The 16268-nt window shown below is 43.4% G+C and overlaps 1 protein-coding gene across 2 annotated transcripts; it reads right to left on the bottom strand.

Moving 5' to 3' along the window:
* Positions 1–89: 89 nt before the first annotated feature.
* Positions 90–15194, bottom strand: LOC132455018 (uncharacterized). Of its 2 annotated transcripts, XR_009525060.1 has the most exons (10): positions 14580–15194; positions 8167–8308; positions 6685–6986; positions 6405–6567; positions 4495–4596; positions 3970–4165; positions 2118–2232; positions 1404–1578; positions 469–747; positions 90–307 (listed from the first exon to the last, which is right to left on the bottom strand). XR_009525060.1 is itself a non-coding variant. In XM_060048712.1 (9 exons), the coding sequence occupies exons 2-9, from the start codon at positions 8305–8307 to the stop codon at positions 535–537; spliced, it is 1407 nt and encodes a 468-aa protein (XP_059904695.1). In that variant the 5' UTR covers position 8308; positions 14580–15194; the 3' UTR covers positions 90–534. The 2 variants fall into 2 exon arrangements, 1 of the variants encoding a protein (XP_059904695.1); XM_060048712.1 differs by having other exon boundaries at positions 90–747.
* Positions 15195–16268: the final 1074 nt, after the last annotated feature.

The following is a 16268-nucleotide window of genomic DNA, read 5'->3' on the forward strand; positions in this document are numbered from 1 at the left end:
GGTAAGAGAGAGATCGTCGTTTTACGTCGATAAGCATGAATTATATTCATTATGATGAATAATAAACAGTGCTTTTCTGAACCACATAAAACATTCATTCACACATTCAAACACCGCGACCCCCGCAGGATTCCAACGCGTCCTGGAAAACCTGGATTTTAAAAGCTTGCTATCAAAACATGGAAAAAATGGATAAATTGATCAAATGTCCTGGAAGAGGCCGGAATTTGCATTGAAAATAATCTGATTGATAATCTTTTTTGCTGTCTTAATTACTTCCTGTCTTGTTGTCATACCAGGTAAGTGTGTGGGTTGAGCACCGAGGTCAAAGGGCGGTTGTCTGGCGGAGGTTCCGGGCCTGATGGCAAAGCGTCTCAAGAGATACTCATTTTCATAAAATAAATCAGTGAATTAAAAACTTCTTTGCAATACTTTGTCGTAATCCTTCTTCTGCTGATGGTAACAAAGTCATGCTCATTTCTAAAATTGGCGTTAGCTAACGTTAACGTTGTATTAGCTAACGTGTAGCTAACGTCAACGTAGTCCTGCCATGGCAGGACTAGGATGGGCTGAGGTTGGAGCGGGGCCAGCGGTGGTGTTGAGGAGACCCATGGAGCTCAGGGCGTGGTTGACCCGCTCCACCAGGGCCCCGGCCACCTTCAGCAGCCCCTCGTCCCGGACCAGCGCCCCCTGCTGGTTGTTCTTCCTGCGCCGGACGTGGTACAGCTGGCCGCGCTCTCGGCCGACCTGGACGGGGTCAACATGATTCATGCGGTCATGTTAACCCTCGCAAATTGAGTGTTGAAATGTGGAGTCAATTGTGAAGTTTAAGGGCAGGAAGTGTTTTCTTATGATTGGTGTAATTATCGTGGGACCGGCGGGTTTGAAATGTAAAAAATACTCTTGAGAAGTACTCCAGAATATTTCACCTCTGATTTATTAATTTGGTGTATGAATTAATAATACAAAAAAGTTCACCCGAACTAAACTCCCTCTCTGCTCCCGCCCTCCTTATGTTTCCCAGCCAATGAAAAGTGTACCCATTTCCGTCGCACATGTGAGAAATGTCTTCCTGGACCAATCGCGGAAGAGATGCCCCGATTGGTCAGAAATGAGCAGGGAGCGGTCTGGATTCTAGACCCGAATATGTCTACACACAGTCCTACCTGAAACAGCCGCATCTCTTATAGGCCTACTAAACCCTGACGTATTTTTTATTATTATAATAACTGACATAATAACTAACATATTTTATTTCCTCGTAAAATGAACGTTAAAAAATAAAAAAATAAAAAAAATATTTCGCTGTTACACGGGACCACCTGCAGTACCGTCACGGACCACTGGTGGCCCGCGGACCACACTTTGGGAATGACTGCTAGAGTTTATGCCACGACACTTACCCGCTCGGTACGTCCTCCGTCGATGTGTTCGTTGACGCTGTGAACCTCCATCTGTAGGACGCCGCGGGGGTCCAGCACAAGCTTCCCCGTGTTGTAGCCCGACGTGTCTAGCTCCCTCAGAACATGACCCAGGAAGTTGGAGCCAGGAACGTTCCTCCACTCTGGAAAGTCAAACCTGAGGAGGACACAGGAGACAAAAAAATAATTATGCATATATATATATATATATGAATGTAAAATATTACAATATATTCATATGTATATGAATGTAAAATATATATAATAAAAATATATATTATTTATAGAATATTAATTATTAAAAAAAAATGTATTTTTATTTCATTTGAATTAATCAATATATGTAAAATATAAACCACACCTGGTGGTCTAATATGCCCCCTTTCAAATAATCATATCATCATAATAATGATGATATGATTATTATTGATTATTAATCATAATGAATCATAATAATCATAACCAATAAAATAATCATAATTCTCAATTGGTCTCCATTTCTTCTTTCTGTACCTTAGCACTTAAAAGCAGTTGCTTTGCTTATTTTGTGATTTTTTTAACCTAAATTAATCTTGCACTTTCTGGGGTATATATTCATTGTTGAATGCACTTACTGTCAGTGACTTTGGACCAAAGTTTCGACTATATAAATGTATTGGAATGAAACCTGCCGTATCTTCAGGCGGAAGGGCGTACCTGCTGTTCTCCTCCTTTTCTTCGTAAGGGAAAACGTTGTTGGGGAAGTAAAAGTTGACCTTCTCTCCGTGGGCTTTTTCCAGGTCACTGATCAGCGTTTGGAAAGACACATTGCCTGTCAACAGATTGGCACCATCAGTGGCCTGGGATGAACACCGAAAGACACAGCGGTCGTCCTCATAGCTTAACGACGTTAAAATATGAGGAGAAAACTGCGTTCACAGCGAAGAGAGCATGCACTAAATAATCTTATCTGATTGGCCAGTCTTTTTTAAAGGTCCCATGACATGAAAATCTCAATTTATGAGGTTTTCTAACATAAATATGAGTTCCCCTAGCCTGCCTATGGTCCCCCAGTGGCTAAAACTTGCGTTTGGTGTAAAATGAGCACTAGCTGTTCTGCTCGCCTTTGAAAAAACGGAGGCTCAAGCGCACTGATTTGGAAATCTGTGCTCATGACGTCATGAGGAATCTCAGCTCCTCCCCTTACTCTGCCTGGCCCGCCCAGAGACGTTGGCCCGCCAATGAGACTCGACCGTGCGAGCGCTACATGTGTGTGTGTGAATACACACACTGTAACGCAAGTGTTTCTTGTCGGTTCTTTGACGTTTCTCCAAGGAGGAGAAAGGGATCTTTGCCGGGCAGCGCTTATGCACCTCCGCCTCCGGCGGTGGTCCCTCAGCGGGGCTCAAGCGGGAGACATTCGCCGCCAACAATCCCTTTCTCCTCCATGTCGTGGTTCATGTTCTTGAGGGAGTCAAAGCCAAAGTTCCTTCCCCCCAATTCATTCTCAACCTTGGCTGAGATAACCCCCAATACGAGTCTCGTGTCTCGAGTCACTTGCGTTACAGTCCTGGAGCTCTATATCTAAATAATATCATATACATAGATATCTATATCATATAACATATTGTGTGCGCCTCCAGACGATATTATGAATCACAAACGACTTTGTCGGGTTCTGCGACGTCTCTGGTTCTTCCACTTTCACATCAACCTGAAGTCGACTGAACCGCGCGCTGCCTGCTGCCGGCTGCCCGCTGCCGGGCGATGGTGCCTCGCGGCAACCGGCGGCATGTCGCAGTTCATGTACTTCAGCGAGTCAAATCAAAGTTCCTTTCCCCCAATTCCTTCTCAACCATGGCTCAGATAACCCCCACGACAGTCTCGTTGTGGAAATACAAGACACGTCAAAGAACCGACAAGAAACACTTGCGTTACAGTGTGTGTATTCACATTGATGTGGACGTTGAAGAACCAGGAACGTCGGAGAACCCAACGCGGTCGTTTGAGATTCATAATATCGGCTCACACAGCTTTTGGCCGTGATAATATATATTATATGATATAGATATCTGTGTAGGCTATATGATAATATTTAGATATAGAGCTCCAGGACTCCCGTGTGTTCTAGAATATTTACAGAACACGGCTAAAGGCTGTGTGCGGCTCGCCATTGCGATACATCCACTGTAAACAGAGCGCATGGTGGCTGCAAGCTGCTCAGGGCCACACCCCCACCCTCCTCCTTGACACGCCCACCGAAACAGCGCATTTGGGGGAAGCTCAATGTGCGACTGGCTCGGAGTGGCTGTAACTCTGCACCACGGCTGAATTTAGTGAACGTCTTTGAATACTGTGTTAGTTGCCCACTAATACCTATATTAAAGAATACATAAAATAGCATGTCATGGGACCTTTAACAACATGAATCCGTGCCCATATTTGGTGATCAACTGCTCAACGATGCTCACCGGCTTCCGCAAAAGACTCAAGGCTCACTTGTTCACCTAGGCACTCCATAGCCTCCCCCATTACCCCCAAAAATCCGAAAAGTACAATTGTGCCATACCTGCGGGCAGTATGACCTCGTCGGCGTCGTGCATGAGGACGTAGCGGGACTGGTACATGCTCCTGTACAGACAGTCGTTGCTGGAGGGGATCTGGCCGTAGTAGTGGATCTGACCCGGCCCCAGCGACGGCGTCCAGCTGGAGGAAGGCTTCAGGAAGGCGTCGATTGGCCAGGGCCGCACCTGCAGGAAGCCCGTCTGGGGGGAGAGGGCCGAAACAATGTACGTTTACATTCACATTTACATTTAGGGCATTTGCGGACGCTTTTATCCAAAGCGACTTGCATAAGTATTGTCAGAAGATAAATAAACAAATATATCACTGTCGGAACAGTAAGGATGTTCATAGAAACAAGTGCCAGGCACTAACAATCGCTAGGTTAACCCCTTCCCGTCTACGAAAAAGGTAGCTAGGATAAGACGCTACGAGATTTTAATAACTATGCGATAAGTGCTTACATTAAGTGCCAAGACACACGACATACAATAAGCGCCAAAAATGTTAGCGGGTTAGCTTCTTAGCGCACCTTGCGGGAGTAGTAATCAAGCACCGTATCCATGGTAGCGGAGCAGCTGGTCTTGTAGACGATGACTCTTTGGATCCCTAGCAGTCGGTAGAGCTCCATCGCCTGCATAGCCACAGTTTCCATTAAATTCCAGTAATATGTGTACATTTTCGTCGCTCACAGCTTTAAACTCGATGCTGAATCCACGTTTGTGTATCGTGTGACCAGGGCTGTGAGCTGACTGGTTTCTGTCGTGTCTAAAAGCTGTCATCACTGGGATGTCTCTGGATCCATGCTGTAGGGGGGAGAGTCCCAACAGATACCAGTCTTCATAACATGGTTTAGATACCAAAATGGAAGTTATGGGGACCCATGTTATTCCACTGGAGTGGTGACCTGGACACACTGAGACTGGTGACCTGTGACCCTGACACACTGAGACGGGTGACCTGTGACCTTGACACACTGAGACTGGTGACCTGGACACAATGAGACTGGTGACCTCTGAAACTGGTGGCCTTTGACCTGGACAAACTGAAAGTGGTGACCTCGACACAAGGAGACTGGTGACCTCTGAAACTGGTGACCTTTCACCAGGACAAACTGGGAATAGTGACCTGGACACAATGAGACTGGTGACCTCTGAAACTGGTGACCTTTGACCTGGACAAACTCAGACTTGTGACCAGTGTTGTGAGTAACGGCGTTTAAGTATAACGGCGTTCTTTTTTAAGTAAGAGTAATCTAATTAATTACTTTTCTCATCGTTGTTGCAACGCCGTTATCGTTACTGATAATGTAAAGTGGCGCGTTACTACAATTTGTTTGAATGAAGCGTGCAGTGTCATATTACACACAAGCTGCGTGGAGAGAGCAGGGGCGTGGGGATGAGGACACCGTTGCAAACGCGATGATGATTGGCTGGGTGGGCGGATGCCCTGCTCACGCTGTCTCACTGCACGCTCTGACTACAGCTCAAGACAGTGACAATGGAGACGAGCCAGGGAATTCAAACGTAGCGTTCTCTAACTGGAAGTACCGGCACTACTTAGTACTTCTCACTCATGGTAATTAAAAGCAAGAATGTGTTTGTATCATTCACGCTATGCCTTTAACTTTATCCACGTCTGCCTCAAGTAACTCAAATCTAATTAAGCACCTTACATCAACCCATGCGAATATGACACTTGTTGCTGCTGCCGCTGCTAACCCAACCCCAAGCCCAAATGCAGCTAGCGGGAGCTCCAGAGAAGGAAACGGAGACACTCTAAAACAAACAACGCTTGATTTGTTGCACTGAATATTTAAGAGTTGGATAGTGTTCTGTTTATTGTGCAATGGTATACAGGTAGAGAATTGCACTAGGCCTACTCAATAGCCAGTTTTTCCTTTGTTTCTTTTTACCCAAGTTTACATTTGCACTTGAATTTTATTTTCAATATTTATTTTCTATGTTTTATTTCTATGCATCATATGGCAGGCCGCAATCTATTGAGTTCAAATAAATACCAAATGTTCTAAAATACTGTATATAGTGTTTATATTCTTCAATCAGTTAACATAAACATCTTTGACGTTAAAGATGTTATAGACCGTAACAGCGTTATAGAACATGAAAAATAACGCCACAGTTACTTTGCTGAGTAACTAATAATTTTTTCAATGTGGTAACTGAGTTACTAATACTAACTCAATTACTTTTTGGGAGAAGTAATTTGTAACTGTAACTAATTACTTTTTAAAAGTAACTTGACCAACACTGCCTTTGACCTTGACAAACTGAAACTGGTGACCTTGACACAATGAGACTGCTGACCTCTGAGGCTGGTGACCTTTGACCTGGACGAACTGAAAGTGGTGACCTGGACACAATGAGACTGGTGACCTCTGAAACTGGTGACCTTTGACCTGGACAAACTGAAAGTGGTGACCTGGACAAACTGCAGCACGTTGTCGTAGCTGTTGAACATGTTGGCGATGCACAGAGTGAAGCCGAGCGGGAGCCGGGGCCGCTCCACGGAGGCCCGGTTCAGGACGGGCAGCAGGGTGAAGTTGGTGAAGTCCACGCTGTCTCCGGACAACAGCCCAACGAACCTGGGAGACATCCAGCCAATCAGAGAGCAGCTGCCCTCAATATTGGTCAAATGTGTTTCGAATGTCACCGTAGGCTCCATTGGCGACAGTGAAATAAACATTCTTGAATGGCCCTACCTGGGCTCGCAGCCGGGGGGGATCAGGCACAGGAAGTCTCCCGTCCCGTATGGGAAGAAGTAGTTGGATCGGTGGGTGGTGCGCTGGGCCGTGGCCGTTGCCATCTCGCTGTCCCCTTGGCAACAGAACACGCAGCGGCTCCGCAGGGAGCGCTCCTCGCCGGGCACGATGGCCAGCAGGCGGATGCTCGCCGCGGGCGTGCGGTGCTCGCGGAACGCGTTGATGAGCAGGGTCCTGGAGCCGGGGACGCGGGTGAAGGTCTCAGAGTCGGAGCGCACGCTGCAGCCGCAGGCCTCACGCTTCTGTTAGTGCAGCAGGCGAGAGAAAGGGTTAGTAAAGGGGAGGTTGTTACTTCCTGTTTACTCCGGAGACCTGTGCTGTGTCTGAAATCGCTCACTTCTACACTTTCACTTACTTTTTTGAGTGCACAAAATACAGTGCACTGGAAGTACCTCAGTGGCGCACTCAAAACGATCTAAAACATGAGTGTGGACCGATGGAAACTTTCCACCCTCAACGGCCGCCATCTTGTCTACGTAGCGGAGGGGGCGGGAACTTCAAATGTTTTAGAGTTGATTAGTACTATACAGTGCTCAAATAATAACAGATAAAATCGATAGAAATTGATTGATGGTAATGAAATTGATAGCTTTTAAGATGGCGAGTTATTATTATATTATATATTTTTTTTATTATTGAAAAAATACCGCAGAAGAAGAACCATCAAACTGCAAACTAATTTCCGGTAGGTGCGCAAAGGCTGTTTTGACAGTGCACTGTAGAAATGGGAGCACTGCGCCTATAAGTAAGTGTACTGCTGGGATAATGAAGTGCACTCAATGTAAGTGCACTTACGTAAGTACGCGATTTCAGACACAGCACTGGAGTCTAGCGAATCTTCTAGAAACGTATCTGGTCAATATTTCTGAAAAGGGAAGGTTGCTCATAACCGATAAAAAAATCGCAGATGAAAAGACATTCCAATATGACAAAATACTGCCGTATTATTGGCTGTGTAGTCAAGGCGATCATTTTTGCCGTCTCAACATGGCCGTTTCCTCTGTGTTAACGCGTATTCTGTCCCCAATGGCCTTCCGTACGTTTTGACCCTCTAATGAGGGTCAAATTTACGATACAATTTTTCCTGAACTTGAGCATCGGCCGATACCGAGTATACACCAATACGGTATCTAGCATTGTTACTACTAATGGCACTTGTTCTTTTTGAAGGCTTCTCTTACGTTGACGGCAATGTATAGTTTGTTCATTTACTGCCGACAATAATTTTTTTCAGAACTGGCTCATTTACATTTATAATATATAATTAGAATAATGCATTTGTATTCTTGTAGCATCCATGATTTTTCCGATTTGTTAGCTCGAACGCACGTTGGTCAGAGATGGAGCGTTTCCCATTCCGACTTTTCACCTCTGACCTTCCGACCAATCGGAGCAACTTCATTAAAAACTTTCCAAACTCACCAGCCGGATCGCCCGCTCCGGCTGCAGGAGACTGATCGCCCGCTCCGGCTGCAGGAGACTGATCATCACCATTACGATCGAGAAAAGCATTAAAGTAAGAACCAGGAGGAAGGACCATTTCCTCTGTCCCCATGATGACATGCTGTACGGGATAGCAGGAACAAACACAACGCTCGTTACACAATGCTCATCAAATCGCTCTTAATAGTTTAGCTCAGTCAGGGCTGTTACGGCTGGGTGACCAACAGGAGAAAAAGGGCTCCAGGCCTCCAGGATTGCCGGCCTCCAGACTTTTTTTTGTTCCCTCCTCCTGGCTCCCCTCCATCCACCCTACTTGGATTTGTCTTTCTTTTTTTTGCATGTCGTGGGTCGCCTGGTAGTGGACCCTTGAGGGGGGGGGGGTACTGTCATGGTCTGTCGTTTTCCTTGTCTTGTTTTGGTGTGTTACCTGTTTTACTTTGGTATCGGTCTTGTTTCTCCCCATGTCAGGTTTCCCTCCTGTGTGTTTCAGCTGTTACTCATTGCGTGCCCTGTGTGTTTGGTTTTTAAGCCCTTGTCTTTCCTTTGTTCCTTATCGGATCATTTTAGTTTGTGGTGAGTTGTGTCCTGTGTTTTACCTGTGTTCCCGGTGTTCCCTGTGTTACCCGCGTCAACCGCTTTCCTTGCCTTTTGAGTTAATAAATTATCCTTTTACCTGAACTGTCAATTGGGTCCTACCTGCCTGCCTGCCACCCGCTAACGGTGACAGACCAATTGTGTGCGTTAACGTGTTATATTTGGACGTAGCAACAAAATTGACACGTTAACGTGCATTGGTTGTGTCCAATGAGGGACCTTGAATCAAGGCGGTCATGAATATTCAATGTATATAAATGATGTCGAAAACCAACGGAGCACGTTGCGCATAAATGAATGATGCTGTGTATAAATGACTGATGTGGGCGTCGACGCACTCGTTTCAACGGCCTTCATAGGGATTACTAGCCTAGAAATCTAGACGCCCCTAGCAGCCGCAAATTTAATTTGCAGCCAGGGAGGTCTAGCCTTCTGTCGTCGTTTTTCGCTGCTGGAAACCGAAAAAGGGACAGGCCAATCCGATCGTGAGGGGCGGAATCGAGCCGAATGACGACAGAGTTGCGACGGTTGCTGGCGAATAGCTGTCTTTCGACTCGGCTTTTGCCGCGACTCTTCAAGGCTTGAATTTATGATTTTCTTTGAGAAATGAACAAAGAACTGCACTGAAGTCTTTCCATGAAAGAAAGATGTATTCTGAGTTTTCGGACCGGATACGGTAAAAGTTAGATTTTAGAGCGACGGAAATTTCCGTTGCTCTGACTATGTCACCTTCTTCGTTGCTCTGATTGGTTGTAGCGCTATCCTATTGCGTGCAGAGGGAACTTGAAAGACAACCGTTTATCCCGCCCACACTGCCACCGTACGAGACCAGACCCAATATCTTTCCGATATGGGTCTGGCTTGCCAGGCTAAGGGATTACGTGACTCATGAAAAAAAACATTGCTGACAGTGATCTTACATTTAACATCCCAGACAGCAAGCAAACATTGAATAAACATTGATTTTCCATCTGAATCATCATTATGGTTGATATTGAAATTTCAATGCAAAATAAATGTTGAATCACCATTACCATATCAAAGTCATTGATTTAGAGTTGACTGGGAAACGACCGTTGTTGAAAAGCCATCAACATATAGTTGACCGGGAAATATGGTTGAAAATGCATCGATATATAGTTGACCGGGAAATATGATTGAAATTGCATCGATATATTATAGTTGACCGGGAAATATGATTAAAAATCCATCGATTTTTGGTTGACCGGGAGATCATCGGGTTGTAGACCAACGTACTTCACCGGACACATCTCCTTTCTGGACCCTTGACCCATACGATCAGGTAAGCTTGCTTATGTAATGTTCGATATGAATGAATTGTACTAAATCAAATACTGTTACTCGTTAACATGGTGGTAACCCACGCAGTACTGCAGTCATTGAAATAGATTTTGTTAAATCAATGTCAAAATCTGCCAAAGTTAATGTAACTTCATGCTGATGGCTATCGTCGTGAGTCCAGTTCATTTTTGTGATAGCTTGCTCGAAATACATATCTGTACCATTATACCAATTGCTAAGTAGGCAGCATATACATGGATGTATGTCGTGAAATCTATTGAAACAGCACAGATTTTTCTTCTGACCGCCGCCTTCACCGTTGCTTCTTTGCCCATAAAAAGCAACAGTCAGTGTTAAATTACGTTGATTTACCTTTGAGCATTTCCTATTATAGGCTACTGTGTAAAATGCTGTTTAGAGTCAATGTTAGTATCAAGAAAAGAAAGACGGGGGGAGATTGGGAGAGATCTTATGATTTATTTATGTTTTTGTTATAATGCACACCTGCATGTTGCAGAAAATGTACAACAGCGCCCCCTGGGGGCACACTTTTCGGTTGGTGGCAGAATTCGGTGTAACGCCTCGTGCCCACTACCTCCGTCCGTTGACTGATCCCCATTGACTTTGAATGGGGACGGACGCGCAATGCAATCCGTCCGTTCCGTTGGAGCCTTCGGCTCCGTCAAAAAGTTGAAAAATTTTCAACTTTTTCGGCAGCGACGGATCCGTCATCCAATCAGATCGCGTATGCAAATTTAAGCACTGTGATGCGACTCGGGCTCTGACGATACTGGAAAGCGGGAAAGCGGGTCATCTTGCATCGCAACAAGCAGGAAGAAGCGGCGAAGCGATTTGATTGGCTGACGGATGCCTCTGCAAAGACTACTCCCCCATCCGTCAGCCGCGCCTTCCCACGTCCGTTGACTGACGGTGCAGTGGGCATGTAGGGTGAGGCCTTGATTCCACCGGAGGCGTACGCGCCGCGGGACGGCTGCGCCGCGGTCACCGCTGCTGATCGCTTCCACTCTAATCAATGAGACCATTTCCACCGGGCGCGCTGCGGAACGTTTCACTAGCGTCCCAGGAGCGGCGTATATAAATGTTTGTCAAGACTTCTTAAACAAGTAATGATACAAGATACAGCAGATACAAATATTGGGGGAATATTAGGGGAAACTTTTTGGTTACCTGAGTACATATATAAATTACAATCACACTGTCTGTATTTAAATTGCTGCTTGTTAACACTGACTTTTGTCTTTTCTGTTTTCTTACAGATCACTATGGCACACAAAGTAAGCAAAACTATATTTTTTATTTAATTTCTACCGAATTTGTTTCCAAGTGTGCATATATGTGGGAGTTCTGTTTAACTTTAAGGCAAATTTCTTTGCATTGTGCTTGTATTTTCTGTTTTAGGTGCTATTACACAGCAGCTCAGGACAGGCGCCGTCACCCAATACACTTTTGCCCAGGCTGTTCAAAAGTGGCTGCGCTATGCGCCAGACCGGGCCGGAGGGAGTGGAAGACGTGACGTCAAGTAATCCTGTAATAAAATGTTGTTTTTTTTTACCTTAAACAGTGTGGTGTGGTCTGTGTTTTAGGCTAGGCTATAGGCATACAAGCTTTCAAATTTTCCATCACTTTTTAACATCCTGGCTGTCGATAAAGCAGGATATTCATTATAGGCTATTTAATTTAGGGCATTACATTTTCGTATGCTTAGCAATCATATTCCAGGCTCTGGAACTCCCTCCCCCCACACATAAAACTTCAAGTCACAACTCAAAACTCACCTGTTCAAACTCGCACACAACGTCTAACTGATCACTGTTTTGATTGTTTGTTTGTTTTGTTTTGTCTTGTTTTTTTATTTATTTTTTTATTTATTATATTTACTTATTTATTTATTTATTTGATTTATTTATTTATTTTTCCACAATGTCTTGTTTTTTAAACGATTTATGATGACTATATGCTCTGTAAGGTGACCTTGGGTGTCTTGAAAGGCGCCTCTAAATTAAATGTTGATCCTTAGTTCAGTTGAAATTGTATCAGTGTTTCAATATTCCTGATAATTGAAATACCATTGAAATTCTGTTGATCTATGGATAGGATTTCAATGTTGTTTCAATATTAAAAAAGGGTGCAAATTAAAATGATGTAGAATCGACATCAGAGTTCAAATATTGAATCAAGGATTTAATGTTGATAACGGAATGTTGATTTAACAAAGTTTCAATGACAGTTTGCTATCTGGGATAGGCAGGGCCGGATTAACCAATGGGTTTTATGGGCCCGTGCCCAGGGCCCCGCCCAGCCAGAGGGCCCAAGACTCGCCCGATTTTTATTTTTTTATTTTTATTTTTTTGGGCGGGCCCCTTTAAGTTGCGAATGAGTCAATATCAGCGCACGCCGGTTGCCTCGGTTTCAATTAGAAACGTTTACCAAGTATCCCCTGTTTGAGTGTAGCGGAATGTACTGTACAGGCTGTGACAGGCCAAGAGCAATATCAGGTAGCAACATTCAATGTCATAATTGACAAACTGGTTAGCTGCCTGGGGCACAGAATGGACGCATATCGGGATGTTTTGGACAAATTTAAGGTGCTCTTTATGGAAACTGACAATTTGACCAGTATCCGTGAACAGGCAGAAGTGCTCTGCATGTCATACCCATCTGATTTAGATGTCGACTTGGCCAATGAAATAATCCAGTTCAGAAGTTTCATACAAAACGAACAGGATAAGTCTCCTCAAAAGCTTTTGAAGATGATCTTAAAACATGGTCTGCAATCAACTTTCCCAAGCGTTTTTATAGCTCTCCGTATTTTTTTGACCCTGCCTGTGACAAATTGTGAAGGGCAACGATCATTTTCACATCTGGCCAGAATTAAAAATGAGCTTAGAACGACACAGACGCAACAGCGCCTCAGCGCGCTGTCACTCATGGCCATCGAGACGGAGCTACTCAGGAGCCTGGAATTCGATGAAGTTATCACTGACTTTGCTAGTAGGAGAGCCCGTAAGAAGTTTTTCTAACAGGTGCGTCTGGGAGGGAGACATAAACATATATATATTATTTCTCATTTAATGTTACATATTTGTATTCAGACTTACTTCTGTTTACCAACTTCTACGTGTAATGTATTGCCATTCATTATATAGACATACCCTGGCGGAGAGGAGTACTAGTTTAAGGATCAAGATGAAAGAGAGGACAGAAGTGGGGAAATCAGAAAGACAGACAACCAGACCGTGATAGGGGATCCTGAGTGAAGAAAGGAGACCAAGGGATGATGCCAGTCACATTAAAAAACTCTATGTTCATATGTTCATTCAGCTATTCATAAGTTGATAGGGCTAGGCTAGTATAAACTGAATAAACAAATCGAATAAACAAATAATTAAACTATTTCATTTTGATGGTGATGGTTTTAGCATATCATTTAGCTTTGTTAAATGTTTCTTTGTCTTGTTTTAGCATATAATGCTTTGTTGATAATATGCAATAGAAACATTTCTGTTCTGTATGATTAGGCTACAATAGGCCTAATCATTAATAATAAAAAAACACCTGCCACAGCAGGTGTTCGGGGGGGGGGGGGGGTGGGGGGGGGGGCATCCAACATTTGTGCCCAGGGTCCTGTGACTGCTTAATCCGGGCCTGGGGATAGGCCTAATTCATCTTGACTCACAATAATAGGCTTATCATAACAAAGAAGGTTTTGGTTGATCTCAGTGATAGGATGCAATAACTAGCCTACATCTCACCGGGCTTCATTCTCCCCATATTATTTTTGTTATTATACATTTTTAATGTATAGGTTTGCACCAAAAGCAGCCCTAGACCTATATAGCCCTAGACCTGTAACCTGATAGGTTACATAGATAAGAACACAAAGCATTTATATCGGCATAACATATAAGACAAACAAAGTAGAAACCCTGATATAATCAGTACGGAAGTGTTATGCATTCACCTGAGAAAATACATTCTGCTTTTGTTTTTCCGAAAAAAAGACAAATTATCTCAGAACTCTGAGAAAAGTTTTAATGGATAAAAATAAATCTGGCTTTTTGTTTTTAATTTAAGTAGGGGATCGATTTACCAATTTCTCAAACATAAACCAAAATAAAAAATAAAGTAAGCAGGTGGGATATGTTTCCCTTGGGTTTTGAGGTATATCGTCAAGAAATAACAGCAGAATTGTATTTTTACATGAAAACTTTTCGCAGTATTCTGAGATAATAAACTTGTTGACTCAGAAAAAACAAAAGGAGAATTCTTTATTTCGATGGAATGCATTACGCTTCTGTAAATTGGAAACATCCTATTAATATATATTTCACTGTGATATATGATCGTCGTCTGATCATAACATCCCTAATCAATAAATATATAAATTAAATAAAAATTACATATATATATATATATATATCAGTATTCATTAAAACATATATATAGATATAGAAAAAGGTAAAAGCTTCACTGACCTGTCTCTTGTGTGGTTTAAATTGAATTGAATCTGCTGACAGGTTGGTAATCATTCCAAAATGTACTAGGAAATTTCTGAGCAGACAAGTGCTGGCACGACCTTTCTACCACTGAGTGGTTCAACAGGAGTGTTCAGGTATGATTCCGCTGGCATTTCCTCTAGAACCCATTTTATTATATTGATAATTTACTAAATACACCACACTTATAATATTAACTATACTTTATTAATATGGGATTTAACAATTCAAATCGATAATTTTGAACAAGTATCTTATATTTATATCCTTATCTCGATAGATCGACAGATATATAACTATATATAGAGCTATTGTAGGGATTTTGTGTATGAGAGCGAAGAGGGAAATGTACATACATTTTGCAAATTTACCATTGATTTTCAAACATTTTGGTTAAAAAAGTTTGTATTTCCAAATACAAAATAACTCAAGATAACATTTCTAGCGATAAATGTGCATTAGTTTTGTTCATCAAGATAATCGTGACAAATTAAGCAACTTTGAACCATTTTGAAACGCGAATTCCATAAAAGGCAGACGAAACATCAACAAAACTTCACTTGGGAGAAGCGAGAGACCCACAGTCTCTTCGATATGGAAGAGGACCTCACTGCATATAGGCCTAGGTGTGGGAGTGTGTGTGGATGATGGATGGGACCTCACCTGGCTGAGTGTTATTGGAGTCTGGGTCAGGGTGTGGCTGTAATCCTGCTGTTTTTGAGCAAACAGTGTGAACAGGTCAAACAAGCCATCTCCGCAAACGTTGCTCAATCCTGGATGGAGCACTATTTCCACAGATCATATACTCACAAACGTCTGTTGTATGGAGGAGCCCATTAGAAGTCATCTGGGGGGGGGGGGGGGGGGGACTTTATTACTAGGATATTCAGGTTAGGGTCTTTATCCCGCCACAAAGTGATTCACAAAGCATCTTCAAAAGCGCAATTGAAACACGTTGGAATTAAAAAAAAGTCATGCAATTATTAAATCTATAGTCATTGGAAAGAGAGAGGAACTCTGCCCTTATAGTCCCATCAACCAGGGGCGGCCGTGGTCGCGCTCTGGAGTCTCTGCCAAAAGGGCGCGGCGCAGCGGGTTAAACCTAACCTCGACCCTCACTAACGTTGAGCAACATGGAGATTCCAGGCTGTGCTACCGATCGTGGATGTGATGATGGAGATGTACCGAGGGTGTTTGACCATTTTTTCAAGACCAACAGCCCAGCCCAGCTAGACCGGTCTAGGAACCACCACCACAGAGGTTGGTTTTTCAACCAGACATCCCATTCAGGTTTGTGTGTGTGTGTGTGTGTGTGTGTGTGTGTGTGTGTGTGTGTGTGTGTGTGTGTGTGTGTGTGTGTGTGTGTGTGTGTGTGTGTGTGTGTGTGTGTGTGTGTGTGTGTGTGTGTGTGTGTGTGTGATAGAGACTTAGGCTTAGACAAAGAGGCCTTGAACGGCTCATAGTGTCTGACTCGTCCCACCGCTTGTGGTATGTTGTTGGCCTTTAACAGATAATTGAATTGGTGCGAGGGAGATACAATGAAGGTATCATCTTCTTTAAAGACTTGCCCCAACTCTGAGCACCTTTAAAACAAGACTGAAGACTTTTATGTTTGCTTTAGCTTTCTGCTAAATCTTAAATACATTGCACTATCTAAAAACTTTTTTA

Source organism: Gadus macrocephalus, chromosome 4, assembly GCF_031168955.1.
Source record: "Gadus macrocephalus chromosome 4, ASM3116895v1".
Taxonomy (NCBI): domain Eukaryota; kingdom Metazoa; phylum Chordata; class Actinopteri; order Gadiformes; family Gadidae; genus Gadus; species Gadus macrocephalus.

Excerpts from the sequence above, each read along its gene's own strand:
- LOC132455018 (XM_060048712.1), bottom strand. The coding sequence starts at position 8,307 with ATGTCATCATGGGGACAGAGGAAATGGTCCTTCCTCCTGGTTCTTACT. Across the intron at positions 4,166-4,494 it reads TTGATTACTACTCCCGCAAG|ACGGGCTTCCTGCAGGTGCG; the intron begins GTGCGCTAAGAA and ends CTCTCCCCCCAG. Across the intron at positions 2,233-3,969 it reads CGAGGTCATACTGCCCGCAG|GCAATGTGTCTTTCCAAACG; the intron begins GTATGGCACAAT and ends ATCTGTTGACAG.